The sequence below is a fragment of the Gallus gallus genome, chromosome 27, assembly GCF_016699485.2.
Source record: "Gallus gallus isolate bGalGal1 chromosome 27, bGalGal1.mat.broiler.GRCg7b, whole genome shotgun sequence".
In the NCBI taxonomy this organism is placed as follows: Eukaryota; Metazoa; Chordata; class Aves; order Galliformes; family Phasianidae; genus Gallus; species Gallus gallus.
In genome coordinates, this window is record NC_052558.1 from 472,917 (window position 1) to 498,699 (window position 25,783).

Genomic DNA, 25,783 nt, shown 5'->3' on the forward strand with positions numbered 1-25,783 from the left:
GTTTTAAATGGCAGATGACTCCAGCCCAGAAGCACCTACAGGGCATTGCCCTGAAGCTAGCAACACGTGGGTTATGCGTAGAAGGTTTCAGTGCCAAGGTGAGAGCAGGAGCTGGCATCCAGGCCAAGTCCAGATCCAAGAGGGGCCTGGCTGAAGGCTCCATCCAGTGACTACAGTGGCCCAGCAGGGATCCTGGCCAAGCCAGGAAGTCAGCAGAAGGCCAGGCCAGACTCAGGCTGTCATGGGTCAAGATTCCCATTCACATGATGTGCTCCAGGCTCTAGGGGATATGTCTAAGCAGAGACACATCAAAGCAAGGACAAACAGCTGTTGGTTAAAGAGTAATCACGGATTACTTCCTCTGCTTCAAAAGAGGGTGCCTGAAAGATGCAACCTCTGCAGCGTGCACTGGCATCCAATACCTAGAAGAGTGATGGAAACTCCCCAGCTGATTCCCACTAGAGCCATGGCTTTCTCCTTTGGACACCTGTGCGCAAACAGCAAAAACAGAAACACTGAAGGACACAGAAGAGGATGCAGCAAGTGTTTAATGAGTCAGAGGAGGGAAATGACATCACTGCAAGTGCAGACAGCAAGTGTGGTGAGCAGCAGGTACACAGATGAACCGGTTCCCCAGTCCTACGACAGCGTTGCCACCAGGCCCACGCATACTGGCCAAGAAAAGAAGAGAGGTTGCAAGTCACTCGATTCTGGTTTTGAGGGTACTAACAGAGAGCTCTGAGGCAAAAGGACAACCAAGGTATTAGATAGGAAGAGAGAGCAAAAGAGAATATCGGTAGACTTTCTCCATGGTGTCAGCGAAGCCCAGCTGGCCCCGTCCTGTCTGTCTTGCAGGGCAAAAGCAGCAGCACAACATGTGTTCTGCTGTCCAGTGCCATGCTGTGATTTGGAGGGGGACCTTGTCTGGGACCAGTGTCCAGCACCTTTAGCAGGGGGTGCACCTTCTGCCACAGTAGCGGTTGGAAATGCAGGAGAGGTCAAAGCCGCCCGAGGTGATGGGCACTCCCTGACAGCTGAGGATGCTGCCAACAGCAGCGGAGGTGGAGGATCCGACGGCGGTGTTCTGTGGGAAGGAGCTGAGGATGGGTCCGGGCAGGGTCACCACCACGGGAGAGGGCTCAATGACGATGGTGGAGTTCTGGCACTGCCTGACACAGGGCTCATTGCAGCTGCTGGCCAGAGGAGTCGGGCCGCAGGGCTGGCATGGCACGCACTGGTCGCAGCAGGACATGTCTTGGGACTGGAGGTGCACCTGCTGGGAGAGAGAGCCGGAAGGAAGCAGAACATGGGGATAGGTGAGGAACAGACTTCCAACAAGCCATGAATAAACCAAAGCACATGCACGACTGGCATCTGGAGGATGTGAAGGGGTAGCCAAGGGGTTCTTGGGCTCCAGATATCTAGCTATCTCCAGGGCAGAAATACCCTCCCGTGCCTATCCAGCTAGTTCCTAAATTTGAACACACAGGCTACCTGCACACAGGCTCAGAGTCCAGGACAAAGCTTCGCTTCTCTCCCCCGGGACAAGCAGTCCCAGGATTTGGCATGGAACAGAGGTGATAGCATCTCAGATATTCACCGGGCTGAGACCTCCTGTAGCTGAACGAGAGGGACAGGAAGGAGATTCACACTCACCTGGTTCCCAAGGAGAAGAAGGTAAAAACAGTGGATGAGAGAGCCAGGAGCTGGGGTCCCTTTTATAATGGACCTAAGATGACCTATATCCAGAGGCATTGCTTATAGTGGTGATTATTTTCTGACAAGCTTTTCTAGTCCAGAATGCAAATCATCCCAGCTAATGATATGGGTGGTCTGCTGGCTTCCTGTGCAGTTCAGTTTCGTTTCTGGCTTTATGCCACGTCACATCCTGACTGAAGGCATCTTTTGAGCGGCATGAAGGGAAGCCCAAGCATTTCCGCACAACAAACTCCGGTGTGGGCTACAGACTCGTTTCGTGTGCTACAAGAGTCCAGCAAAGGCAGATGATGTCAGCCTAGGTCATTCCTTAAGGCTTCTTAGGGGCCCTTCTGGGAGGAGGTGTGCCAGCTCCTGAGTGTGACCCTCTCCCGCTTGACCCTTCTCTCTGGAAAATCCTGCTGCCCTGTTTTGTCTCCGACCCTTCTGTCTCACTGATCCTGGAACGGGGCACAAAGTTGCGCAGAGTCCTCTCCAGGCCTCACAAGAAGACTCAAGAGCAAATGCTGTAACAGGAGGGCTGTTCTAATAAGAAGAAGGAAAAAAAAAAAAAAAGAAAAAAGAAAAAAATGAAGGGAGCCAAAGGGGCAGCGGGTAAATCATATACCCACCCAGGTGACCGGGAACGCCGATTTAGTGAAGAATCACACAGGACTAAGGGGATTTTTTCCCAGGCTTCCCCGTGTAGATCCTGATCCAAGCTATCAGGGCAGAGGGACTTTAAGCAGAAGCCCAGCAAAAGCCAGCAGGATCGGAGAATCACACATTTGCAGGGATTGGAAGGGACCTCCAGTGATCATCTTCAGAGGAACTTATCATCTAGGAACTTCCTATGTTGCAGTTTCTGTTCCGTTGCCCCTTGTTCTATCGCAGTACACCACAGGAAAGACTCTGAAAACCACTGCCAGATATCACCCACTGTAAATATTTGTAAACAGTGATGAGACACGCTCGCGGCCTTCAGTTCTCCGGACTGATGAGTCTCAGGTCTCTCAGCCTTTCTTCAGAAGGGAGATGCTCCAGGCACCCAATCGTCTTTGTGGTCCCCTTCTGAACTCTCTCAAGGAGATCCATGTCAGCGTTGAACTGAGGAGCCCAGAACTAGACACGGTATTCTAGATGTGACCTCTTCCGGGCAGAGCAGAGGGGGAGGATCACCTCCCTCGACCTGCTGGCCATGCTCCTTCCGATGTACACCAGGGCACCGCTGGCCTTCCTGTCCTCGAGGACACGCAGCAGACTCATGGCCAGCCTCTTATCCCCTTGCACTGCAAAGTCCATCTCCTAAGAGCTCATTTCCAGCAGGTCACCCCCCAGACTCAGAGCATAGGACGAGATGTCACACAGGTCACCTGGCACTGCCAGAGCGCCAGAACCCCAATCACATGCATGGATCCTTTGCGGTGGCACACAGACGTGAACTTGACAAAGGCATTGGAGCCACTGATGTTGACAAGACATGTCTGCTCTATTGGGTCTTCCGTTTATGACTTGAGAAGCCCATTTGTTATCCTGAGGGGTTCTAGAAGGGGAATCAGATGGAGCGTGCGGTGCTCACCAGTGCAGAGAATTTATGCACGGAATGGCAGAAATGAGCTTCCGTCATGGAAAGGAAAATATGCAAGACTTTTTCCAGTTGTTCACCCTGAAAATAGAAGACACCATGATAAGAAAAGGAAGAAGGAGCTCTCCAAGGACAGGATCTCCAGAGTGAAACTTGGGGAAAATCCAGTTGATTCCCTGTTAATCTGCACATAAGATTAACTCGCTGTCTCCATAGCCCTTCTCATTCTTTCCTACTGAAAAACCCTGCTGATACACCGTTTGCCATTCGGTCTTTCCTCTGAGACCTGGAACGGACTCTGCGCGACTTTTTACCCCGTTCCAAGATCCCCAAGGCAAAACATGGGGAGACAAACCAGGAGGGCAGAATTTTTCAGAAACTTGTGTCAAGTGGGATCGGGTCACACTCAGGAGATGGTACATCCCTTGCAAGAAGGGCTCCTAGGAAACCCTAAGGAGTGACCCAGGCTGGCAGCATTTCCACTTGCTGGACTCTTCTAACACACGAAATGAGTCCGTTTCCCACACTGGTGTTTGTTGTGTGGAAATGCTTGGGCCTCCCTTCATGACCCTCAAAAGATGCCTTCAGTGTGGAATGGAAATTACACAAAGCTGGAAACACAACAGTGCTGCACAGGAAGCCAACACACTGTCCATATCATTAGCTAGGATGTTTGGCATTCAAGAGGCACTTGTCAGAAAATAATCGCTACAGTACGTGATGTCTCTGGATATGGGACAGCTTCGGTCCACTATAAAAGACAGCCCAGTTCCTTACTCTCACATCCGCTACTCTTGCCTCTTCCTTCTTGGGAACCAGGTGAGCGTGAGCCCCCTTCCTGACTCTCTCTGTCTTCATCAGGAGGCTTGACGTCAATAGACGTCTCATCTGCTGCAAGCTCGGTCCCATGACAAAGCTTGGAGCTGCAGGTCCTGGTAAAGGGAAGTGGGCAGAAGATTTAGCCTGGAGGGGAGCTGGGACAGCACTCAGGTTCTTCAGGGCTAGGGTCTGAGAAGTAGCTTGATAGGCACCGGGTGGCTCTTTCTGGGTCCTGGCTGGAAGAGACCGGGAAGCCGATGAGCACCCCTGCACAGCCTCCAACTCCCAGTACTGCATGAGCATGGTTCCCTCTTGGTGGGATGGCAGACTCCTCCTGACTCTCCGTTTTTTCCACTCGGTCCTCTCTGCCAACAGGTGCACTGCCGACCCAAAGACATGTCCTGCTGTAACCCGTGTGTGCCATGCCAGCCCTGCGGCCCGACTCCTCTGGCCAGCAGCTGCAATGAGCCCTGTGTCAGGCAGTGCCAGGACTCCACCATTGTCATTGAGCCCTCTCCTGTGGTGGTGACCCTGCCCGGACCCATCCTCAGCTCCTTCCCACAGAACACCGCCGTCGGATCCTCCACCTCCGCCGCTGTTGGCAGCATCCTCAGCTGTCAGGGAGTGCCCATCACCTCGGGCGGCTTTGACCTCTCCTGCATTTCCAACCGCTACTGTGGCAGAAGGTGCACCCCCTGCTAAAGGTGCTGGACACTGCCCCGGACGACGACCCCCACGATCTCAGGACATGGCGCTGGACGGCAGAACAGACTCTGTGCTGCTGTTTTCACAGTAGATGACCACAACTGGCTTACGCTGTCACGACAGACCGGAGGGGCCAGCCTGGCTTCTCTGACTACGTGGCCAATGTCTACCAATACGCCCTTCCACCCACTCTTTCTCTCTCTCTGCTCTGTTGTAATCTGCACTCCCCAAACTCTCTTTGAAGGTCCCAGAAATCAGCAGAGTGACCTACTAGCCTCACTCTCTTTGATGGGCATTTAGGTGGGTGTCCCGTGGCAGCTCTGCCGTGGGAAAAGGGCAACAGATTCTTCTCTGCTCCTGCTGCTCTCTGCACCTGGGATGACTCCACTTGGGCTGACATCATTTCCCTCCTTAGATTCATTAAACATTTGCTGCAACCTTCATTGTCTCTCTGTATGGTGTGTCCCTCTTCTGTTTAATATGGTCCGATTTGAAAACTCTTGCTCTGATGGAAAAGAGCGCAAATACGTAACTTCTTCATTTGCACGATGGGGAGGCAACCGTAGACATTCACCCTTCAGTCAAGACCCTGTCTAGAGCAGCCTTGTCCCAGCTCTGCTGCACGTGTACCCGTAGCTTTGCAGGCCTCCTGCTGTCCACGTGGCCCGGCCGGGCTCGGTGGGAGTCCTGGACAGTCTCAGATTAGCGTATTCAGCCAGGTAACTGACGGGTCTTGCCCAGGCTTGAGCCCTAGTCTCACATTTCACCTCAGCACCTCAGAGGTGAGCTGCACATAACACATCTCCTGCCTGCATAGCAGCAATAATTGATAGAAGCTTCTCAGATAGAATTATCTGACATCTGAGACTGAGGTCTGACACGGATTGGCAGCCTCACTCTTTGGTGTTCTTTCTTCTCTTGGTAGCGGTCAAATGCTTCTGGATGCCAGAATCCACACAGCTTTGAAGCTGATGGCTCCAAAAGGAAAAGAAAGAAAGAAAGTAACGCTTGCTAGGTTTGGGTGACCACATGCTTTGAGCAGTTGACAGGAAACCTTCCGTGTCCAGCACACCAGTGCACGGCATAAGAATTAGGGAAGAAGAAGGACAGCAGATGGGTCTTAAGGCGTCACGCTCCCGAGAAATATCAGTAAAGAACTTGTTGAGTATTTCAGCCCTAACAATGTCCACTGAAGACTTTTCACCATTCTCGTTTATCAGAGGTAGGACGTTCTCCTTTGCCTGTTTCCACTGACCAATGAACCTGCAGAATCTCATCTTGTTATTCATCACACCCCTCGACAAGTTTGCTTCCACCTGAGCCCTGGCTGTCCTGATTGCAGCTCTGCACATCTGGGCAGCAGGCGTGTATTCTTCCTAGGCAACCCATCCCAGCTTCCTCTGGCTATACCTTTCCTCACAATCCCTCAGGTTGACCATCAAGTCCGTGCACTGCCATACTGGTTTCCTGCCTTCTCTGCACCATTTCTTACACTGGGGAGTGGAGAGCTCTTCTGCTCTCAGAAAGGTGTCCTTACAGGACTGCCCGCTCTGGTCAGTTCCCAAGTCCCGCTGGACAGTCTGCCAGGGCACCCCAGTTAAGACAGGATGCAAGCAGGGAATATGAGAGGTGACATCAGTAATCTAACGTATTCCCTAGGAGGATTTGGCCATTATCAAGAGAAGGGAGAACCAACCAAAATGAGATTCTGTTGGTGCAGCACGGATCTCAGTTTTAAATGGCAGATGACTCCAGCCCAGAAGCACCTACAGGGCATTGCCCTGAAGCTAGCAACACGTGGGTTATGCGTAGAAGGTTTCAGTGCCAAGGTGAGAGCAGGAGCTGGCATCCAGGCCAAGTCCAGATCCAAGAGGGGCCTGGCTGAAGGCTCCATCCAGTGACTACAGTGGCCCAGCAGGGATCCTGGCCAAGCCAGGAAGTCAGCAGAAGGCCAGGCCAGACTCAGGCTGTCATGGGTCAAGATTCCCATTCACATGATGTGCTCCAGGCTCTAGGGGATATGTCTAAGCAGAGACACATCAAAGCAAGGACAAACAGCTGTTGGTTAAAGAGTAATCACGGATTACTTCCTCTGCTTCAAAAGAGGGTGCCTGAAAGATGCAACCTCTGCAGCGTGCACTGGCATCCAATACCTAGAAGAGTGATGGAAACTCCCCAGCTGATTCCCACTAGAGCCATGGCTTTCTCCTTTGGACACCTGTGCGCAAACAGCAAAAACAGAAACACTGAAGGACACAGAAGAGGATGCAGCAAGTGTTTAATGAGTCAGAGGAGGGAAATGACATCACTGCAAGTGCAGACAGCAAGTGTGGTGAGCAGCAGGTACACAGATGAACCGGTTCCCCAGTCCTACGACAGCGTTGCCACCAGGCCCACGCATACTGGCCAAGAAAAGAAGAGAGGTTGCAAGTCACTCGATTCTGGTTTTGAGGGTACTAACAGAGAGCTCTGAGGCAAAAGGACAACCAAGGTATTAGATAGGAAGAGAGAGCAAAAGAGAATATCGGTAGACTTTCTCCATGGTGTCAGCGAAGCCCAGCTGGCCCCGTCCTGTCTGTCTTGCAGGGCAAAAGCAGCAGCACAACATGTGTTCTGCTGTCCAGTGCCATGCTGTGATTTGGAGGGGGACCTTGTCTGGGACCAGTGTCCAGCACCTTTAGCAGGGGGTGCACCTTCTGCCACAGTAGCGGTTGGAAATGCAGGAGAGGTCAAAGCCGCCCGAGGTGATGGGCACTCCCTGACAGCTGAGGATGCTGCCAACAGCAGCGGAGGTGGAGGATCCGACGGCGGTGTTCTGTGGGAAGGAGCTGAGGATGGGTCCGGGCAGGGTCACCACCACGGGAGAGGGCTCAATGACGATGGTGGAGTTCTGGCACTGCCTGACACAGGGCTCATTGCAGCTGCTGGCCAGAGGAGTCGGGCCGCAGGGCTGGCATGGCACGCACTGGTCGCAGCAGGACATGTCTTGGGACTGGAGGTGCACCTGCTGGGAGAGAGAGCCGGAAGGAAGCAGAACATGGGGATAGGTGAGGAACAGACTTCCAACAAGCCATGAATAAACCAAAGCACATGCACGACTGGCATCTGGAGGATGTGAAGGGGTAGCCAAGGGGTTCTTGGGCTCCAGATATCTAGCTATCTCCAGGGCAGAAATACCCTCCCGTGCCTATCCAGCTAGTTCCTAAATTTGAACACACAGGCTACCTGCACACAGGCTCAGAGTCCAGGACAAAGCTTCGGTTCTTTCCCCCGGGACAAGCAGTCCCAGGATTTGGCATGGAACAGAAGTGATAGCATCTCAGATATTCACCGGGCTGAGACCTCCTGTAGCTGAACGAGAGGGACAGGAAGGAGATTCACGCTCACCTGGTTCCCAAGGAGAAGAAGGTAAAAACAGTGGATGAGAGAGCCAGGAGCTGGGGTCCCTTTTATAATGGACCTAAGATGACCTATATCCAGAGGCATTGCTTATAGTGGTGATTATTTTCTGACAAGCTTTTCTAGTCCAGAATGCAAATCATCCCAGCTAATGATATGGGTGGTCTGCTGGCTTCCTGTGCAGTTCAGTTTCGTTTCTGGCTTTATGCCACGTCACATCCTGACTGAAGGCATCTTTTGAGCGGCATGAAGGGAAGCCCAAGCATTTCCGCACAACAAACTCCGGTGTGGGCTACAGACTCGTTTTCGTGTGCTACAAGAGTCCAGCAAAGGCAGATGATGTCAGCCTAGGTCATTCCTTAAGGCTTCTTAGGGGCCCTTCTGGGAGGAGGTGTGCCAGCTCCTGAGTGTGACCCTCTCCCGCTTGACCCTTCTCTCTGGAAAATCCTGCTGCCCTGTTTTGTCTCCGACCCTTCTGTCTCACTGATCCTGGAACGGGGCACAAAGTTGCGCAGAGTCCTCTCCAGGCCTCACAAGAAGACTCAAGAGCAAATGCTGTAACAGGAGGGCTGTTCTAATAAGAAGAAGGAAAAAAAAAAAAAAAGAAAAAAGAAAAAAATGAAGGGAGCCAAAGGGGCAGCGGGTAAATCATATACCCACCCAGGTGACGGGAACGCCGATTTAGTGAAGAATCACACAGGACTAAGGGGATTTTTCCCAGGCTTCCCCGTGTAGATCCTGATCCAAGCTATCAGGGCAGAGGGACTTTAAGCAGAAGCCCAGCAAAAGCCAGCAGGATCGGAGAATCACACATTTGCAGGGATTGGAAGGGACCTCCAGTGATCATCTTCAGAGGAACTTATCATCTAGGAACTTCCTATGTTGCAGTTTCTGTTCCGTTGCCCCTTGTTCTATCGCAGTACACCACAGGAAAGACTCTGAAAACCACTGCCAGATATCACCCACTGTAAATATTTGTAAACAGTGATGAGACACGCTCGCGGCCTTCAGTTCTCCGGACTGATGAGTCTCAGGTCTCTCAGCCTTTCTTCAGAAGGGAGATGCTCCAGGCACCCAATCGTCTTTGTGGTCCCCTTCTGAACTCTCTCAAGGAGATCCATGTCAGCGTTGAACTGAGGAGCCCAGAACTAGACACGGTATTCTAGATGTGACCTCTTCCGGGCAGAGCAGAGGGGGAGGATCACCTCCCTCGACCTGCTGGCCATGCTCCTTCCGATGTACACCAGGGCACCGCTGGCCTTCCTGTCCTCGAGGACACGCAGCAGACTCATGGCCAGCCTCTTATCCCCTTGCACTGCAAAGTCCATCTCCTAAGAGCTCATTTCCAGCAGGTCACCCCCCAGACTCAGAGCATAGGACGAGATGTCACACAGGTCACCTGGCACTGCCAGAGCGCCAGAACCCCAATCACATGCATGGATCCTTTGCGGTGGCACACAGACGTGAACTTGACAAAGGCATTGGAGCCACTGATGTTGACAAGACATGTCTGCTCTATTGGGTCTTCCGTTTATGACTTGAGAAGCCCATTTGTTATCCTGAGGGGTTCTAGAAGGGGAATCAGATGGAGCGTGCGGTGCTCACCAGTGCAGAGAATTTATGCACGGAATGGCAGAAATGAGCTTCCGTCATGGAAAGGAAAATATGCAAGACTTTTTCCAGTTGTTCACCCTGAAAATAGAAGACACCATGATAAGAAAAGGAAGAAGGAGCTCTCCAAGGACAGGATCTCCAGAGTGAAACTTGGGGAAAATCCAGTTGATTCCCTGTTAATCTGCACATAAGATTAACTCGCTGTCTCCATAGCCCTTCTCATTCTATCCTACTGAAAAACCCTGCTGATACACCTTTTGCCATTCGGTCTTTCCTCTGAGACCTGGAACGGACTCTGCGCGACTTTTTACCCCGTTCCAAGATCCCCAAGGCAAAACATGGGGAGACAAACCAGGAGGGCAGAATTTTTCAGAAACTTGTGTCAAGTGGGATCGGGTCACACTCAGGAGATGGTACATCCCTTGCAAGAAGGGCTCCTAGGAAACCCTAAGGAGTGACCCAGGCTGGCAGCATTTCCACTTGCTGGACTCTTCTAACACACGAAATGAGTCCGTTTCCCACACTGGTGTTTGTTGTGTGGAAATGCTTGGGCCTCCCTTCATGACCCTCAAAAGATGCCTTCAGTGTGGAATGGAAATTACACAAAGCTGGAAACACAACAGTGCTGCACAGGAAGCCAACACACTGTCCATATCATTAGCTAGGATGTTTGGCATTCAAGAGGCACTTGTCAGAAAATAATCGCTACAGTACGTGATGTCTCTGGATATGGGACAGCTTCGGTCCACTATAAAAGACAGCCCAGTTCCTTACTCTCACATCCGCTACTCTTGCCTCTTCCTTCTTGGGAACCAGGTGAGCGTGAGCCCCCTTCCTGACTCTCTCTGTCTTCATCAGGAGGCTTGACGTCAATAGACGTCTCATCTGCTGCAAGCTCGGTCCCATGACAAAGCTTGGAGCTGCAGGTCCTGGTAAAGGGAAGTGGGCAGAAGATTTAGCCTGGAGGGGAGCTGGGACAGCACTCAGGTTCTTCAGGGCTAGGGTCTGAGAAGTAGCTTGATAGGCACCGGGTGGCTCTTTCTGGGTCCTGGCTGGAAGAGACCGGGAAGCCGATGAGCACCCCTGCACAGCCTCCAACTCCCAGTACTGCATGAGCATGGTTCCCTCTTGGTGGGATGGCAGACTCCTCCTGACTCTCCGTTTTTTTCCACTCGGTCCTCTCTGCCAACAGGTGCACTGCCGACCCAAAGACATGTCCTGCTGTAAACCCGTGTGTGCCATGCCAGCCCTGCGGCCCGACTCCTCTGGCCAGCAGCTGCAATGAGCCCTGTGTCAGGCAGTGCCAGGACTCCACCATTGTCATTGAGCCCTCTCCTGTGGTGGTGACCCTGCCCGGACCCATCCTCAGCTCCTTCCCACAGAACACCGCCGTCGGATCCTCCACCTCCGCCGCTGTTGGCAGCATCCTCAGCTGTCAGGGAGTGCCCATCACCTCGGGCGGCTTTGACCTCTCCTGCATTTCCAACCGCTACTGTGGCAGAAGGTGCACCCCCTGCTAAAGGTGCTGGACACTGCCCCGGACGACGACCCCCACGATCTCAGGACATGGCGCTGGACGGCAGAACAGACTCTGTGCTGCTGTTTTCACAGTAGATGACCACAACTGGCTTACGCTGTCACGACAGACCGGAGGGGCCAGCCTGGCTTCTCTGACTACGTGGCCAATGTCTACCAATACGCCCTTCCACCCACTCTTTCTCTCTCTCTGCTCTGTTGTAATCTGCACTCCCCAAACTCTCTTTGAAGGTCCCAGAAATCAGCAGAGTGACCTACTAGCCTCACTCTCTTTGATGGGCATTTAGGTGGGTGTCCCGTGGCAGCTCTGCCGTGGGAAAAGGGCAACAGATTCTTCTCTGCTCCTGCTGCTCTCTGCACCTGGGATGACTCCACTTGGGCTGACATCATTTCCCTCCTTAGATTCATTAAACATTTGCTGCAACCTTCATTGTCTCTCTGTATGGTGTGTCCCTCTTCTGTTTAATATGGTCCGATTTGAAAACTCTTGCTCTGATGGAAAAGAGCGCAAATACGTAACTTCTTCATTTGCACGATGGGGAGGCAACCGTAGACATTCACCCTTCAGTCAAGACCCTGTCTAGAGCAGCCTTGTCCCAGCTCTGCTGCACGTGTACCCGTAGCTTTGCAGGCCTCCTGCTGTCCACGTGGCCTGGCCAGTACTGCAGAGAATGGACAGATGATGCAAGTTCACGCCTCAGGCTCCTGTGAAATACCAATATTGCTAGAATCTACTCTCTGAACACCAGCTCAGACTGTCCTGTGCAGATGTCTACTCATCTGACGCTCTTTATGAATGAGACATGGGACCTCGAGCTACCTACAAAGAAAATCATGCCAGAACATTTTGGATTAAGGCTGTTATTTGTTTTTCTCCATGTTGATGAAGGAGATGAACACATGCATATGCACTAGTGCCCACTGAATCAGTGAACTAGTTGTAAAGGCCAAGAGAAGGATCTCATTGGTCAGATCACAGGCTCATGCCAAAGGGAGTTCCTGCAGCTTTGTACGCATCTGCATCAGCGATTCTTCCAAGCCTTTGTCTTGATCTTGAGGGGGATGTAGAATGTTCTTTATGGTGGGTGAAGATGGAAGTCCTTGGCCAGTCCTGTTTCTATCTCATCAGTGCTCGCGCATCAAGGCAGCTGGGCTGAGGGAGTCTAAACAGCTGCACAGCAGAAGCTGTACTGGAGTATGAGTGCTGAGTACCACTGTACAGGTAAACATTGTCTGCTGTGAGATGTGCTCTTCTCATCTTGCTGTACAGTTTGGGATACAGCCCTTGTGCATGGAGAGCTGGGGAATGGCTGCAAAATGTCTTTCATCTGAGGAGAGAGCAGGTGACCAGCTGCATAGCCCAGTCCAGCTTTTTTAAGAAACTGAGCAAAAATGGCAGGAGACCTGCATGGATGGGCAAGGAGTTCATGGAGAAACTCAAAGGGAAGTAGGTCCATGAAATGTGGAAATAAAGCCTACACATTTGGAAGAAATATATGAATGGTGGCAAGGTCTGAAGGGATGCAAAGAGGAATGGTAAGGCCCACTGAGAATTCTATCTGGCAAGAGAGGTAAAGAATAAGAATAGCTTTTTGAAGTATGTCAGTAGAAGGAGGACTGAGGAAAATGTGGGATGAATTAGATGGGTACTCTAGTACTGGGAAACGAGAAGGCAGAGAAACAGAATGTCTTCTTTGATTCAGTCTATAATTCTAAGACTGCCCCATGGGAATCCCAGAACCTGGAGATAAAAGGGAGAGTCAGGAGAATGGAAGACTTCATCTTGGTTGAAGAGGGTCTCCTCAGAGATCAGAAAGCCAAAAACAGCACGCAAATCCATGGGCCCTGATGGCAAGAATCCATGCTTATTGTAAGAGCTGGCAGAAGTGACTGCTGAACCACTCTTTATTAACTTTGAAAGGGAGTGGTGAACAGGAGAGATGTCTGAAGACTGGAGGGCAGGTAATGACAACCCAGGCTTCAAAAAGGGCAAGAAGGACAATCCAGAAAATTTAAAACCAGTCACCCTCACATCCATACATCAGGTGTTTAGTTCTGCTGTTCCTTTTTGGACTAATCAGCTTTCTCAGCTTTCTAGATTCTGGCATCCAGAAAGATCTTACCATTATCAAAAGAAGGGGAACACTGAAGTGTGAGTCTGGGAATCAATGAAGAATTCAGCTTTAGAATGTCAATTAACACCATATGAGAAGGATCTATCAATTACTGCTGCACTGCAGGCAGGAAATGTGTTACATGCAGTTTGACTCAGTTCCAGAGTGAGAGCTTGGACTAGGGCTCAACTAAAGGTAGAATCTGGAGTGATGACACTGAATGCTCCATTCAGCGACTGTCCCAGACAACCAAGGAACCTGGCAAGGCCTTGTGGACAACAGGAGGCCGCCAAAAAAATAGACACACATGTAGCAGATCTGCAGCAAGGTTGCCCTAGATGTGGCCTTGACTGAAGGATGAATGCCTAGTGCGCCCCACCCTCCAGTGCTTGAGGGAGCAATGGATTTGTGCTAATTCCCATCAAAGCAAGAGTTTTCTCATCTGAACACACTAAACAGAAGTAGAAAAAATCACAGAGGGACACAACAAAGGATGCAGCAAAGGTTTATTGAATCAGAGGAGGGAAATGGCATCACTCCAAGTGGAGGCCCCGAGTGCCAGGAGCAGCAGGAGCAGAGAAGAATCTGTTGCCCTTTTCCCATGGCAGAGTTGCCACGGGACACCCACCTAAGTGCTCATCAAAGGAGAGAGGCTGGCAGGTCACTCATCTGGTTTCTGGGACCTTCAAAGAGAGCTTTGGGGAGAGCAGAAGACAGCAAAGAGAAGAGTGAGAAAGAGTGAGTGGAAGAGAGTATTGGTAGACACTGGCCATGTTGTCAGAGAAGCCAGGCTGGCCCCTCCTGTCTGTGCTGACAGGGCAAGCCAGACATGGTCATCTACTCTGAAAACAGCAGCACAGAGTCTGTTCTTCTGTCCAGCACCATGTCCTGAGATTGTGGGGGTCGTCGTCCGGGGCAGTGTCCAGCACCTTTAGCAGGGGGTGCACCTTCTGCCACAGTAGCGGTTGGAAATGCAGGAGAGGTCAAAGCCGCCCGAGGTGATGGGCACTCCCTGACAGCTGAGGATGCTGCCAACAGCAGCGGAGGTGGAGGATCCCACAACAGTGTTCTGTGGGAAGGAGCTGAGGATGGGTCCGGGCAGGATCACCACCACGGGAGAGGGCTCAATGGCAATGATGGAGTCCTGGCACTGCCTGACACAGGGCTCATTGCAGCTGCTGGCCAGAGGAGTTGGGCCACAGGGCCGGCATGGCACGCATGGGTTGCAGCAGGACATGTCTCGGGGATGAATGTGCACCTGTTGAGAGAGAGGCCCAATCAGAAGAAGTGGAGAGTGTGGAGCAATCTGCCATCCCACTGTGAGGGAACCAAAGCACATGCAGCACAGGGAGCTGGAGTCATTCTAGAGAGGGCCAAGACTATCTTGGCCTCCTCCTGTCCGGATCCAGATAGACCCTCTGCTGCCTATTCAGCTTCTGCCGAGACCCTAGCCCAGAAACCCCCTGAGTGCAGACCCAGGCACTGTCCCACAAAATCTTTTTCCTCTCTTCCCTCTTCACTGACAAGCAGCTCAAAGATTTGGCATGGAAGAGAGCTGACAGCAGATGAGAGTTTCACAAGGCTCAGGCCTCCTTCTGGAGAGTGAGAGAGACAAGAAGGGGACTCACACTCACCTGGCTCCGAAGAAGAAGGTGGCTAGAGTAGTGGATGAGAAAGCAAGGAGCTGGGCTGCCTTTTATAATGGACCTATACTGCCCCATATCCTGAGGCATGCATCAATTATAGCAGTGATTATTTTCTGACAAGCTCCTCCTGAATGCAGATTGTCCTGGATAATGATATGAGCCCTGTATTTTCTTCCTGTGCTGCTGTGTTTCATTTACAGCTTTAGATCATGCCCATTTCACACTGAAGGCATCCATTGAGTAGCAAGAAGGGACGCCCAAGCACTTCCGTACAACAAATATCAGTGTGGGCAACATACTCAATGAACGTGCTGTAAGAGTTCATCACAGGCAAATGATGACAGCCTGGGTCACTCCTTAGGAATTCTTAGTTTCCTTTCTGGTAAGACATGTGCCTCCTCCTGAGTGTGACTCTATCCCACCTGTTCCTCTGTGGAATATTCTGCTTTCTTCTTTTCTTTCTTCTCTTTTTGCCTCTGTGCTCTTGGTATGAGGCAAGAGGTTTTGCCATGTCTTTCCAGTTTTTAAGAATGACCAAACAATAAATGGCGTACCAAAGTGCCCGCTTCAATATGAAAGAGTTAGAGGAGGAGCCATACATCCAGAGAAAGAATCTTATATCCTTTCTGGAGATGGGAACGCTGACTTTATGTGGAATTGTATAGAATGAGGGAGATTTTTCTGAAATTGCACTGAGTAGATCCTATCCATAGATCTATCATAGATATCTACTTTCTTTCTTTCCATATTGTGGTGCCTTTTATTTTTTGTACAACGATATGTTGTACATATTTTCCTTAAGTGATAAAAACTTATTTCTGTGATTACTCCTAGCAGTTCTCAGCACAGGTTAGCACATTTCAAATGGATGGCCCAATAGAGCAAACATGTCTTGTCAGCATCAGTGTCTGCAATGTCTTCTTCAGTTCTGTCAGTGAGCCTTTCCTCTCTGTGCAGTCTCTCTGAGTACCATGTCATTTCATTAACAAACATAGGGCCATTAGCATACACTTGTGCCTTCTCTGTGCTGGATTTGTGCAAATGTCTGTGAGTGCAGATTTGAGCATGATTCCCCTCTTGTGGGCATGAGCAGGTGCCCTGTGTCCTGGGCGGCAGAACATGACCTATTGCTACTGCTGATTTTCCAGATCTGCAGTAGTGCCAAGTGACCTGCATGGCAGCTCATCATACTCTCACCCACATCAGGCACAGCCAAGGGACCAGGGCTTAGCAACACCATCTCTTCCCATCTTATCCTATTTCTCTGCTGTCCTTCCAACCCCTCTTGCTGGGGATGCTGCAGGTGCTCAGCTGCCTTCTCCTCTGCCAAAGGAGTTTCGCAACCATTCCCCGTCCACACACATGGCTGTAACCCAAAATGTGCTTCATGGTGGGAAGAGCACAGCTCACAGCAGACAAAGCACTGGCTGTACAGATTTGCCCAGCAGTCACATTTCAATCCAACTTCATCAAGAAATTGAGCAAAAATGGCAGGAGATCTGCATGGATGAGAAAGAAGCTCATGGAGAAACACCAGGAGAAGGTGCAAGTCTATGCAATGTGGAAAAAGGGCCTGGCAACCTGGGAGGAATGTATGAATGGTGTCAGGGACTGCAAGGATACAGTGATGAAGGCTAAGATCCACTTAGAATTAAATCTGGTGAGGGAGATGAAAGATAATATGAAAGGCTTATTTAAGTATGTCAACAGCAAAAGAAAGATGAGAGAAAATGTGGGTCCTCTGCTTAACAAGGTGAGTGCCTTGGTAACAGGGGATGCTGAGGAAGTGGAGATGATGAATACTTACCTTGCTTCAGTCTTCACTTCTAAGACTGTCCTTTGGTCCATTCCAGACCATGGAGGTAAGAGAGAGAGTCTGGAGAAAGTATGCTTTCCCCATGGTTGAGGAGGAGCTGCTTAGAAATCAGAAATCTAGGCAAAATCAATGCACACAAATCCATGGGTCCTGATAGGATTCACCCTTGGGGGATTAGCGAGCTGACAGGAGTGACTGCCAAACCACTCTTTATCATGTTTGAAAGGTCTTGGAGAATGGGATAGGTGCCTAAACTTTGGAGGATAGCCAATATCACTCTAGTCACACAGGTACATTAACATATGTAGGGTCATTAGCATGCACTTTCATCTTCTGTGTACTGGATTTGTGCAAATGTCTGCAGGTGCATGTTTTTGAATTATTCCCTTCATGAGTGCATGAAAAGGTACACTATGTCATGGGCCAACAGCACAGAGCCCACTCCTGTGACTGAGTTTCTGCAGTTACAGTAGTGCTGGGTGACCTGTGTCATCCTGCATCATCCTGCTCTGACCATTGTCAGGTGCACTCAGAGGTCCAGAGCACTACATTACTGTTTGTTACCTAAGAGAGAGTGTTAGGAGGAAGCAGAGCAGATGTGTGTGTGTAGAGCAGCCTGGAAATTCTCTCCTAAGGGAGCCATGGCAACTCCTAAAGAAGGAGGTTGAGGCTGTGACATTAAGTCATGTCCTTTTGTCATGCTAGGGCCTTACAAAGAGCAATCTTTTCTTCTCACCAGTAGCTGTGAGCAAAGCCCAAGTGCAGCAGGAGCTGCCAGCCAAGACCAGTGAGGGCAGTGGCATCAGTATCACCTACTCACTTCCCAACATACAGTCCAGTGATTACATCCACTGGTACTGCCATCTACGGGGCCAAGGTCTTGCATTCCTCATGAGTGACCTTAAAGGTTCCAAGGAGGTTCCAGTTCCAGCAGAGTGGCTGTCGGTGGCAGCACAGTTCTGTCCGAGTCTGCAGGGGAGTGCTACACTCAGGGCAGCCAAACTCCATCCTGACTAGGGTGCACCTCCCTGAATTCTGTGAAAAGTGAAAAGACAGCAGCACTTACAGCAACCATTGACTGAGGCCAATGTGAGTAAAACACAGTTAGGTCTGAGGTAGGCAAGATGGTATGCAACGTGATATCCAACTCACATTTTCTGAAAAATCCTTAGAAAATGGGAACTGTGGTGAAATGGGATGAACCATCAGAGAATGCCCTCTGGTGAGTGAAGAGAGAGGGAACAAGGAGAATGATGGAAATGATGCATGTGTAGGAAATTACATGAGAGAATACCCTAGATGATGAGAACAGAAACCATAAAGTCAAGGATTTCAGTAAGCACTTTGCCCCTGCATGCCAGGCTCAGAAGAGACTCAGCATCAGAATAGAAATGGACAATGATGTATCTGGTATGGACTCTTTACACATCAAAAAGAAATATGTTGAGATCATTTGGTACTAGTACCTTCCCACAGTTACGAAGGTGAGGCCATTTCCATCAAGATTAGGAGAGACCTGGAGAAGGTAATGACAAACAGGACCATGTGCCACCTGAAATGGTCCATTAAGACCAAGATTATGAATTCACTCACAAATGTCTTGTTCTTCTGTGCCATGGCTCTAAGATTTCAGAAAGAGATGATGTCAGAGCAAGGATTCATACTGCAATAAGGGCACCAGTAAACTTTAAACATTAAGCCTTTGTCTGTCCTGTATCTCTCTTCTCATGGCCTCTGTTGACTACTGCCCATCTCATTTTCCATCTATCTTCTCTCATTCTCTCTCTCTTCTTCCATACAGACAGGAAGACAAACATTCATCCATCCTTCTCCAAGCATCTATCCACCCACTCTTAACATCATGACTGTCCCTGGTGGTGAGATATGAACTAATCTATCAAGTCTGGAACACAGGGTGTTCACACGAACACACAAGAAAGAACTTCTTTACTGTTAGAGTGACAGAGGACTAGAACAGGCTGCCCAGAGAAGTTATGGAGTCTCCTTCTCTGGAGATATTCATGACTTGTCTGGACACCTTCCTGTGTGACCTACTGTAGGGAACCAGCTTTAGCAGGGGGGTTGAACTCAACGACCCCTTCAGTTCTGTGATTCTATGATTCTGTGAAGTCCAGATTTTATTTCTTGTTTCTCAGTATTTCTCTCGTATTGATTTCTGTTAACTGAGGTCAGACAAATATGGAGTATTTGACAGAAAACTACCAACATTTCCAAGATTTTCATTGTTGCTTTGCTATGAATCTTGCTAGTGAAAGATTTTGTGACCTGCAGTACAGTATTAGCTGCAACAAATTTTTGCCTTAGAAGAGTCCCCATACTCATCAAACATCCACTGAGGCAACAAAAATATTTGCATAAATGAACACCAGCAGTAAGCCACTTTTCTTTCCAAACTAGATAAATAGAAAATAAATTTAAGCATGTTGTAAGAAAAACAAACAAACCAACAAACCAAATGTTAACAACTGTCCACATTTTAGTAGGGACAGAGTTGATTTTCTTCAGGGTGTCTGTAATGATTCAGAGTTTTTACTTTAGAAAAAAAACAATGTTGATAACATGCCAATGATTTTAGTTGTTGCTGAGCAGTGCTGCACAGAGCCAAGGATGTTTCACTTTCTCAGCTTCTCATACTGTCCTGACAGAAAGGGGGCTTGAGGGGCATAAGGAGCTGGGAGGGGACAGAACCAGGACAGCTGACTTAAACTGGCCAAGGGATATTCCATACCATATGACATAATGTGATGAAACTATAAAACTGAGAGGAGTTGCTCTTGGGGGGCAGACGCTTCTTGGGGGCTGGCTGGGAATTGGTTACTGGGTGGTGAGCAATTGCATTGTGCACCACTTGTTTTGTATTTATATATATATATAATTATCATTACTGTTATATATCTCTTCTTTTACTGTCTAAGTAAATTATCTTTACCTCAATCTATGAGTTCTACCTTTCCTTCCAGTTCTATCCCCTATCCCACTGCGGAGATAGGGATTGGGGAGAGTGAACAAAAGACTGTGTGGTGCTCAGTTGCATATTGGGTTAAACCACAACAATAACAACCAAATATTTTTACTCTTTTTCTCAGTTCAGCTATTCCTGAATTGGGTTGCTGAAAGGCTGGGATAAGATGATAGGACAACAGTTTAAAACATGTACCTCTTCACTCAGAGCGATACTGTTCATCTTTGTGTTCTTTTTTGTCTACTTGTTAGATTTTCCAACATAAATTGCAGTATTCTGCTTCTCAAAAGGAAATGTTAATGTACCCTGATTAGGCCCAGCCATGTTCCTAGTTCTCCCACTCAGCATTTCCATGCTTGACTATGCCTGTATTACTAAAAGGGCAAAATATTATCTTGCTTAGAATAGCTTGGTGATGTCTAGAAGGAATCAAGCACTGAAGAGTTTAGGAAAGTAAATCTTGCTGAGAACATAATCCATAAAACTGAGTGAGCAGATTGTTTCAAAACGGAAAGTAAGGAAAAAGAAAGCTGCTGGGATAGTGGTATGGGTGGCCCCACAAAGTTGAATTAAAACCTCCCATGTCCAGGATATCAAGTGCTTGGCAGCAGAGCAGGGGAAGAAGGACAGCAGATGAGGGATTCACACATGATGTATCACAATCAGAAACAGTATCAGAAATTGTATCAGAAAAATTGTAATCAGAAATTAAAAAATTAAATTGTATCAGAAATAGTGTGGCCAGCAGGAACAGGGAAGTAATTATCCCCCTGTACTCAGCACTGGGGAGGCCACAACTTGAGTACTGTGTCCAGTTTTGGGCCCCTCGCTGTAAGAAAGACATTGAGGCCCCGGAGCGTGTCCAGAGGAGGGCAACAAAGCTGGTGAGGGGTCTGGAGCACAGGCCTTATGAAGAGCGGCTGAAGGAGCTAGGATTGTTCAGTCTAGAGAAGAGGAGACTCGGGGGAGTCCTTACTGCTCTCTATAACTACCTGAAGGGAGGTTGTAGTAAGCTGGGGGTTGGCTTCTTCTCTCGTGTGACTACTGATAGGACTAGAGGGAATGGCTTCAAGCTGCGCCAGGGAAGATTCAGGCTGGATGTTAGGAAATACTAATTCTCTGAAAGAGTGGTCAGGCACTGGAATGGGCTGCCCAGAGAGGTGGTGGAGTCACCGAGCCTGGTGGTGTTCAAAGAGCGTTTGGATGTTGTGTTGAGGGACATGGTTTAGCGAGAACCATTGGTGAAGGGTGAATGGTTGGAATGGATGATCCTGTGGGTCTTTTCCAACCTTAGCGATTCTATGATTCTATGATGCTCCCAAGAAATACCAATAATGTCAGAATCTGCCCACTGAAGACCAGCTCAGACTTTCCTGTGCAAGGATGTTGTGGGAGACAGTGTCAATTGCCTTGCTGAAATCAATATCCACTGTTCTCCCTTCATCTTAACAGCTGAGAATGACGTTACAGATGGCTATCAGGTTAATCAAGCACGATTTCCACTTGGCAAATTCATGCAGACAGCACCTGATAACCTTCTTTTCTTTCAATTGCTCAGATATGGCATGCAGAACAAGTTGCTCCATCACCTTCTTCAAGGATGGAGATGAGGCTAATTGATTCATAGTTCACTGAACTGTCTTTGTTGACTTAAAGTCTGGAGTGCCATTGGCTATTCTCCAGTTTTCAGATACCTATTCCATTCTCCAAGACCTTTCAAAGATGATAAAGAGTAGTTTTACAATCTACTGGCTCTCTAATCACTCATTCTATTGGGGCCCATGGACTTGTGCGCATTAATTTTGCCTAGAAGATCTGTGTCCAGCTCTTCCTCAAACATGAGGAAATCATCTTTTCACCAGAATCTCTCTTACCTACAGGAATGTAAGATACTTTGGTTGTCTATGTGGATATTCTTGTTCTTTCTTGGTCAGAAATGATTTGCCCTTAATAAAGCAGTTCTGGCTGACTTGGATCAGCTTTCGTATTAAAACAGCCTTTTTGTTATACCATTTGTTTTGGGCCTTCCTTTTGAGATGTGGAAAGGACTCTACACAAATTCTTGCCTCATACAAAGATCACTGAATCAAAACGAGTAGAAACAGAGTAGGGCAGCAAAATATTCCACAGAACAGTGTCAAGTAGGACAGGGTCACACCCAGGAGCTGCTACAGCTCTTGCCAGATAGGAAACTAAGAATTCCTAAGGAGTGACCCAGGCTGTCATCATTTGCCTGTGATGAACTCTTACAGCACGTTCATTGAGTATGTTGCCCACACTGATATTTGTTGTACGGAAGTGCTTGGGCGTCCCTTCTTGCTACTCAATGGATGCCTTCAGTGTGAAATGGGCATGATCTAAAGCTGTAAATGAAACACAGCAGCACAGGAAGAAAATACAGGGCTCATATCATTATCCAGGACAATCTGCATTCAGGAGGAGCTTGTCAGAAAATAATCACTGCTATAATTGATGCATGCCTCAGGATATGGGGCAGTATAGGTCCATTATAAAAGGCAGCCCAGCTCCTTGCTTTCTCATCCACTACTCTAGCCACCTTCTTCTTCGGAGCCAGGTGAGTGTGAGTCCCCTTCTTGTCTCTCTCACTCTCCAGAAGGAGGCCTGAGCCTTGTGAAACTCTCATCTGCTGTCAGCTCTCTTCCATGCCAAATCTTTGAGCTGCTTGTCAGTGAAGAGGGAAGAGAGGAAAAAGATTTTGTGGGACAGTGCCTGGGTCTGCACTCAGGGGGTTTCTGGGCTAGGGTCTCGGCAGAAGCTGAATAGGCAGCAGAGGGTCTATCTGGATCCAGACAGGAGGAGGCCAAGATAGTCTTGGCCCTCTCTAGAATGACTCCAGCTCCCTGTGCTGCATGTGCTTTGGTTCCCTCACAGTGGGATGGCAGATTGCTCCACACTCTCCACTTCTTCTGATTGGGCCTCTCTCTCAACAGGTGCACATTCATCCCCGAGACATGTCCTGCTGCAACCCATGCGTGCCATGCCGGCCCTGTGGCCCAACTCCTCTGGCCAGCAGCTGCAATGAGCCCTGTGTCAGGCAGTGCCAGGACTCCATCATTGCCATTGAGCCCTCTCCCGTGGTGGTGATCCTGCCCGGACCCATCCTCAGCTCCTTCCCACAGAACACTGTTGTGGGATCCTCCACCTCCGCTGCTGTTGGCAGCATCCTCAGCTGTCAGGGAGTGCCCATCACCTCGGGCGGCTTTGACCTCTCCTGCATTTCCAACCGCTACTGTGGCAGAAGGTGCACCCCCTGCTAAAGGTGCTGGACACTGCCCCGGACGACGACCCCCACAATCTCAGGACATGGTGCTGGACAGAAGAACAGACTCTGTGCTGCTGTTTTCAGAGTAGATGACCATGTCTGGCTTGCCCTGTCAGCACAGACAGGAGGGGCCAGCCTGGCTTCTCTGACAACATGGCCAGTGTCTACCAATACTCTCTTCCACTCACTGTTTCTCACTCTTCTCTTTGCTGTCTTCTGCTCTCCCCAAAGCCCTCTTTGAAGGTCCCAGAAACCAGATGAGTGACCTGCCAGCCTCTCTCCTTTGATGAGCACTTAGGTGGGTGTCCCGTGGCAACTCTGCCATGGGAAAAGGGCAACAGATTCTTCTCTGCTCCTGCTGCTCCTGGCACTCGGGGCCTCCACTTGGAGTGATGTCATTTCCCTCCTCTGATTCAATAAACCTTTGCTGCATCCTTTGTTGTGTCCCTCTGTGATTTTTTCTACTTCTGTTTAGTGTGTTCAGATGAGAAAACTCTTGCTTTGATGGGAATTAGCACAAATCCATTGCTCCCTCAAGCACTGGAGGGTGAAGCGCACTAGGCATTCATCCTTCAGTCAAGGCCACATGTAGAGCAGCCTTGCCTATTGTCCACAAGGCCTTACCAGGCTCCTTGGTGTTTCAGAACTGTCACTGAATAGAGCATCTAGCCGGGTCACTTCAGGGTTTGCCTTTGGTTTGAGCCCTATTCTGACCTCTCAACTTAGGTCTGAGAGCAGCAGATCACAGGTTTGCGTTGAAGTGATTTTCTGCAGCTCTGCTCAGATCTACACTTCACAGAGAAACTGAAATTCTTCCAAACACCCCTAGGGATCCTCATTGATGTTTATAGCATTCTGTGGTATATGGGATATTCTATGGTGGATGACAATTTTGCAACACTGGCAAAAGCTAACTGGCCATAGTAGTGGATCACATTGGATGTAGTATACACAATATTTCCAAAGGAAATCTTAAATCTGACAAATGCCAAACCATTTTGTCTAAACATTTTTTTAATGAAAGCTTTTCTAAGATTCGTACATAGCATATGTATGTTTCTCCCTGCAGGGTGGTATAAACTGATACTGAAATTCCCCTGCTTTCCCTTGAGCAATGGAATCCTGCAGCCAGATGTCCTCCTCTTCACCCAAGATTGAGCAGTGGGGAAAGCCTTCTCCTGGGAAGTCTCTTTTGAGGTTGCATTTGGGGGATGATGGTAGTACTGGATTTGGATGGTTTTGCAGGTAGGGGTGTCTCAGGACATTTACAGTGTCACTGCTGTTATGTTGACGCCATTGATCCCAGATGCAGTGTCACCACCTCCCTCCTATTGGTCTCTCTAGGCATTCCCTCCTCTCCTAATTCCTGACAAAGGGCCCTCTGAAACTCAAAGCTACTGCACCCCAAGGAGTCAGCAGATTCTCATAGAAAAGTCCTTTCAGATACACCAGGAGCTGGGGTGGCCTCATGGAAACAGATTAGCTTCTGGAAACTTCTGGAAGGCACCAGAGAAGGGCTAGATGAAATCCAAACACTCTAGACTTTCTTCCATCCTATCAAGCTAAGAGAGGCTGAGCTTGCACCAGCACCGGACACCAGCACAGAGAGGTGACACTGCAGGTCCTGGAGCTTGCTGGAACAGGACATAGGATCAAGGTAATTCTGTGCACATGTGCACTAGCACATATTGTGTGTGCATACACATTGCATACTCAGATACATAGGCTGGACAAAATACACCCACACTTGCATGCAGGTGTAGTTACATCAACGCACTCACAAATGCATGTGCAAACAATGTGTGCACAGAAACATGACCTCATGCATGTGCACACCTACACAATTAAGGTGCACATGTGCACTCACTCACAGGAATGGACACCAGCCATGAGGAGCTGACTGAGTAGACACTAGGGACCTTTCTGGCAGGGCATGTCTGCAATGCTCTGAGCAGGACAAGTCTCCAGATGAGTTGACAGTACAGTTTATGAAAGTGTAGGGACTGCTGAGAGGAATCCAAGGATGTCAAGTGATTTCTCCAGAGGGCAGCTGAGGGAGGAAGAGAAATGAATGCCAGGAGTCCACCCAGCTGCCTGGGAAGCCAACCACAGGTCCACAGGTGACTCCTAGAGCAAGTTGGGAGGGAGGTGAAAACAAAGTTATGGCACAATGGAATGCAGGGAAGCTCTTGTGTGTAAAGTGAAGGATTGTGGGGCTGGGAGCTGCTGGGCCCTTGCTGTCATTGTGGCCAGAAACAACACCTCCAGAGTGCCCTAGGCCAGCATTACCTGCTTTTTCTGGACTCATCTGACACTGCAGCTGAATACTCTGCCATCACTGACTCATTCCTTGACCAGAATTCCTGAGGCTTCTCAATCCCAGCACTCAGAAGAATCCTCCATGAGGGAATGGGTGTAGCATAAGTCAGGAAATTAAGTGGCAGTGTAAGGGAGAACAACCACATAGTCTATGTCATTAGCTGAGATGTTTTCCATTCATCATGAGCTGCCTGGAAAATTGTCACTTCTATAGAAGCTAGCTCTAGGCTGGGGCAGAGGAGGGTCACTAAAAAATCCACCCCAAGTCT

At 49.2% G+C, this 25,783-nt stretch overlaps 6 protein-coding genes across 13 annotated transcripts; 3 read left to right on the top strand and 3 right to left on the bottom strand.

The window, feature by feature from the left end:
• Positions 1-530: 530 nt before the first annotated feature.
• Positions 531-1,809, bottom strand: LOC428295 (feather keratin Cos1-1/Cos1-3/Cos2-1-like). Of its 4 annotated transcripts, none has more exons than XM_004948476.4 (2): positions 1,657-1,809; positions 531-1,276 (listed from the first exon to the last, which is right to left on the bottom strand). In XM_004948476.4, the coding sequence occupies exons 1-2, from the start codon at positions 1,753-1,755 to the stop codon at positions 947-949; spliced, it is 429 nt and encodes a 142-aa protein (XP_004948533.2). In that variant the 5' UTR covers positions 1,756-1,809; the 3' UTR covers positions 531-946. The 4 variants fall into 4 exon arrangements, with proteins under 4 accessions (XP_004948533.2, XP_003642818.3, XP_046760377.1 ...); XM_003642770.4 differs by having other exon boundaries at positions 531-1,273; positions 1,657-1,805; XM_046904421.1 differs by lacking the exon at positions 1,657-1,809 and adding an exon at positions 1,495-1,614 and having other exon boundaries at positions 531-1,273.
• Positions 1,810-3,985: 2,176 nt separating this feature from the next.
• On the top strand, positions 3,986-5,247 carry LOC107055268 (feather keratin Cos1-1/Cos1-3/Cos2-1-like). Its single transcript, XM_015299256.2, has 2 exons — positions 3,986-4,099; positions 4,475-5,247. The coding sequence occupies exons 1-2, from the start codon at positions 4,001-4,003 to the stop codon at positions 4,799-4,801; spliced, it is 426 nt and encodes a 141-aa protein (XP_015154742.2). The 5' UTR covers positions 3,986-4,000; the 3' UTR covers positions 4,802-5,247.
• A 1,818-nt stretch (positions 5,248-7,065) lies between these two features.
• LOC107055267 (feather keratin Cos1-1/Cos1-3/Cos2-1-like) lies at positions 7,066-8,344 on the bottom strand. 4 transcript variants are annotated; one of them, XM_015299248.3, is made up of 2 exons: positions 8,192-8,344; positions 7,066-7,811 (listed from the first exon to the last, which is right to left on the bottom strand). In XM_015299248.3, the coding sequence occupies exons 1-2, from the start codon at positions 8,288-8,290 to the stop codon at positions 7,482-7,484; spliced, it is 429 nt and encodes a 142-aa protein (XP_015154734.1). In that variant the 5' UTR covers positions 8,291-8,344; the 3' UTR covers positions 7,066-7,481. The 4 variants fall into 4 exon arrangements, with proteins under 4 accessions (XP_015154734.1, XP_015154735.1, XP_046760379.1 ...); XM_015299249.3 differs by having other exon boundaries at positions 7,066-7,808; positions 8,192-8,340; XM_046904423.1 differs by lacking the exon at positions 8,192-8,344 and adding an exon at positions 8,030-8,149 and having other exon boundaries at positions 7,066-7,808.
• LOC100859466 (feather keratin Cos1-1/Cos1-3/Cos2-1-like) lies at positions 7,066-15,208 on the bottom strand. Of its 2 annotated transcripts, XM_015299255.3 has the most exons (3): positions 15,102-15,208; positions 14,397-14,725; positions 7,066-7,479 (listed from the first exon to the last, which is right to left on the bottom strand). In XM_015299255.3, exons 1-2 carry the CDS (start codon positions 15,198-15,200, stop codon positions 14,399-14,401), a joined length of 426 nt encoding a protein of 141 aa, XP_015154741.1. In that variant the 5' UTR covers positions 15,201-15,208; the 3' UTR covers positions 7,066-7,479; positions 14,397-14,398. The 2 variants fall into 2 exon arrangements, with proteins under 2 accessions (XP_015154741.1, XP_040509173.1); XM_040653239.1 differs by lacking the exon at positions 7,066-7,479 and having other exon boundaries at positions 13,957-14,725.
• Positions 10,484-11,783, top strand: LOC107055270 (feather keratin Cos1-1/Cos1-3/Cos2-1-like). Its single transcript, XM_046904432.1, has 3 exons — positions 10,484-10,507; positions 10,575-10,633; positions 11,010-11,783. Exons 1-3 carry the CDS (start codon positions 10,484-10,486, stop codon positions 11,335-11,337), a joined length of 411 nt encoding a protein of 136 aa, XP_046760388.1. The 3' UTR covers positions 11,338-11,783.
• A 7,172-nt stretch (positions 15,209-22,380) lies between the features above and the next one.
• On the top strand, positions 22,381-23,632 carry LOC428293 (feather keratin Cos1-1/Cos1-3/Cos2-1-like). The gene is made up of 2 exons (XM_015299259.3): positions 22,381-22,487; positions 22,864-23,632. The coding sequence occupies exons 1-2, from the start codon at positions 22,389-22,391 to the stop codon at positions 23,188-23,190; spliced, it is 426 nt and encodes a 141-aa protein (XP_015154745.2). The 5' UTR covers positions 22,381-22,388; the 3' UTR covers positions 23,191-23,632.
• The last annotated feature ends 2,151 nt before the right edge of the window (positions 23,633-25,783 follow it).

What these genes read in the sequence shown, in the direction of transcription:
- LOC107055267 (XM_015299248.3), bottom strand. Translation starts at nt 8,290, where the DNA reads ATGCCTCTGGATATAGGTCATCTTAGGTCCATTATAAAAGGGACCCCA. An exon ending in TTCTTCTCCTTGGGAACCAG is followed by an intron (nt 7,812 to 8,191) that starts GTGAGCGTGAAT and finishes TCTCTCTCCCAG; the next exon opens with CAGGTGCACCTCCAGTCCCA.
- LOC428295 (XM_004948476.4), bottom strand. Translation starts at nt 1,755, where the DNA reads ATGCCTCTGGATATAGGTCATCTTAGGTCCATTATAAAAGGGACCCCA. An exon ending in TTCTTCTCCTTGGGAACCAG is followed by an intron (nt 1,277 to 1,656) that starts GTGAGTGTGAAT and finishes TCTCTCTCCCAG; the next exon opens with CAGGTGCACCTCCAGTCCCA.
- LOC100859466 (XM_015299255.3), bottom strand. Translation starts at nt 15,200, where the DNA reads ATGCCTCAGGATATGGGGCAGTATAGGTCCATTATAAAAGGCAGCCCA. An exon ending in ACCTTCTTCTTCGGAGCCAG is followed by an intron (nt 14,726 to 15,101) that starts GTGAGTGTGAGT and finishes CTCTCTCAACAG; the next exon opens with GTGCACATTCATCCCCGAGA.
- LOC428293 (XM_015299259.3), top strand. Translation starts at nt 22,389, where the DNA reads ATGCCTCAGGATATGGGGCAGTATAGGTCCATTATAAAAGGCAGCCCA. An exon ending in ACCTTCTTCTTCGGAGCCAG is followed by an intron (nt 22,488 to 22,863) that starts GTGAGTGTGAGT and finishes CTCTCTCAACAG; the next exon opens with GTGCACATTCATCCCCGAGA.
- LOC107055270 (XM_046904432.1), top strand. Translation starts at nt 10,484, where the DNA reads ATGTTTGGCATTCAAGAGGCACTT. An exon ending in TTGGCATTCAAGAGGCACTT is followed by an intron (nt 10,508 to 10,574) that starts GTCAGAAAATAA and finishes CCACTATAAAAG; the next exon opens with ACAGCCCAGTTCCTTACTCT. An exon ending in TCTTCCTTCTTGGGAACCAG is followed by an intron (nt 10,634 to 11,009) that starts GTGAGCGTGAGC and finishes CTCTGCCAACAG; the next exon opens with GTGCACTGCCGACCCAAAGA.
- LOC107055268 (XM_015299256.2), top strand. Translation starts at nt 4,001, where the DNA reads ATGTCTCTGGATATGGGACAGCTTCGGTCCACTATAAAAGACAGCCCA. An exon ending in TCTTCCTTCTTGGGAACCAG is followed by an intron (nt 4,100 to 4,474) that starts GTGAGCGTGAGC and finishes CTCTGCCAACAG; the next exon opens with GTGCACTGCCGACCCAAAGA.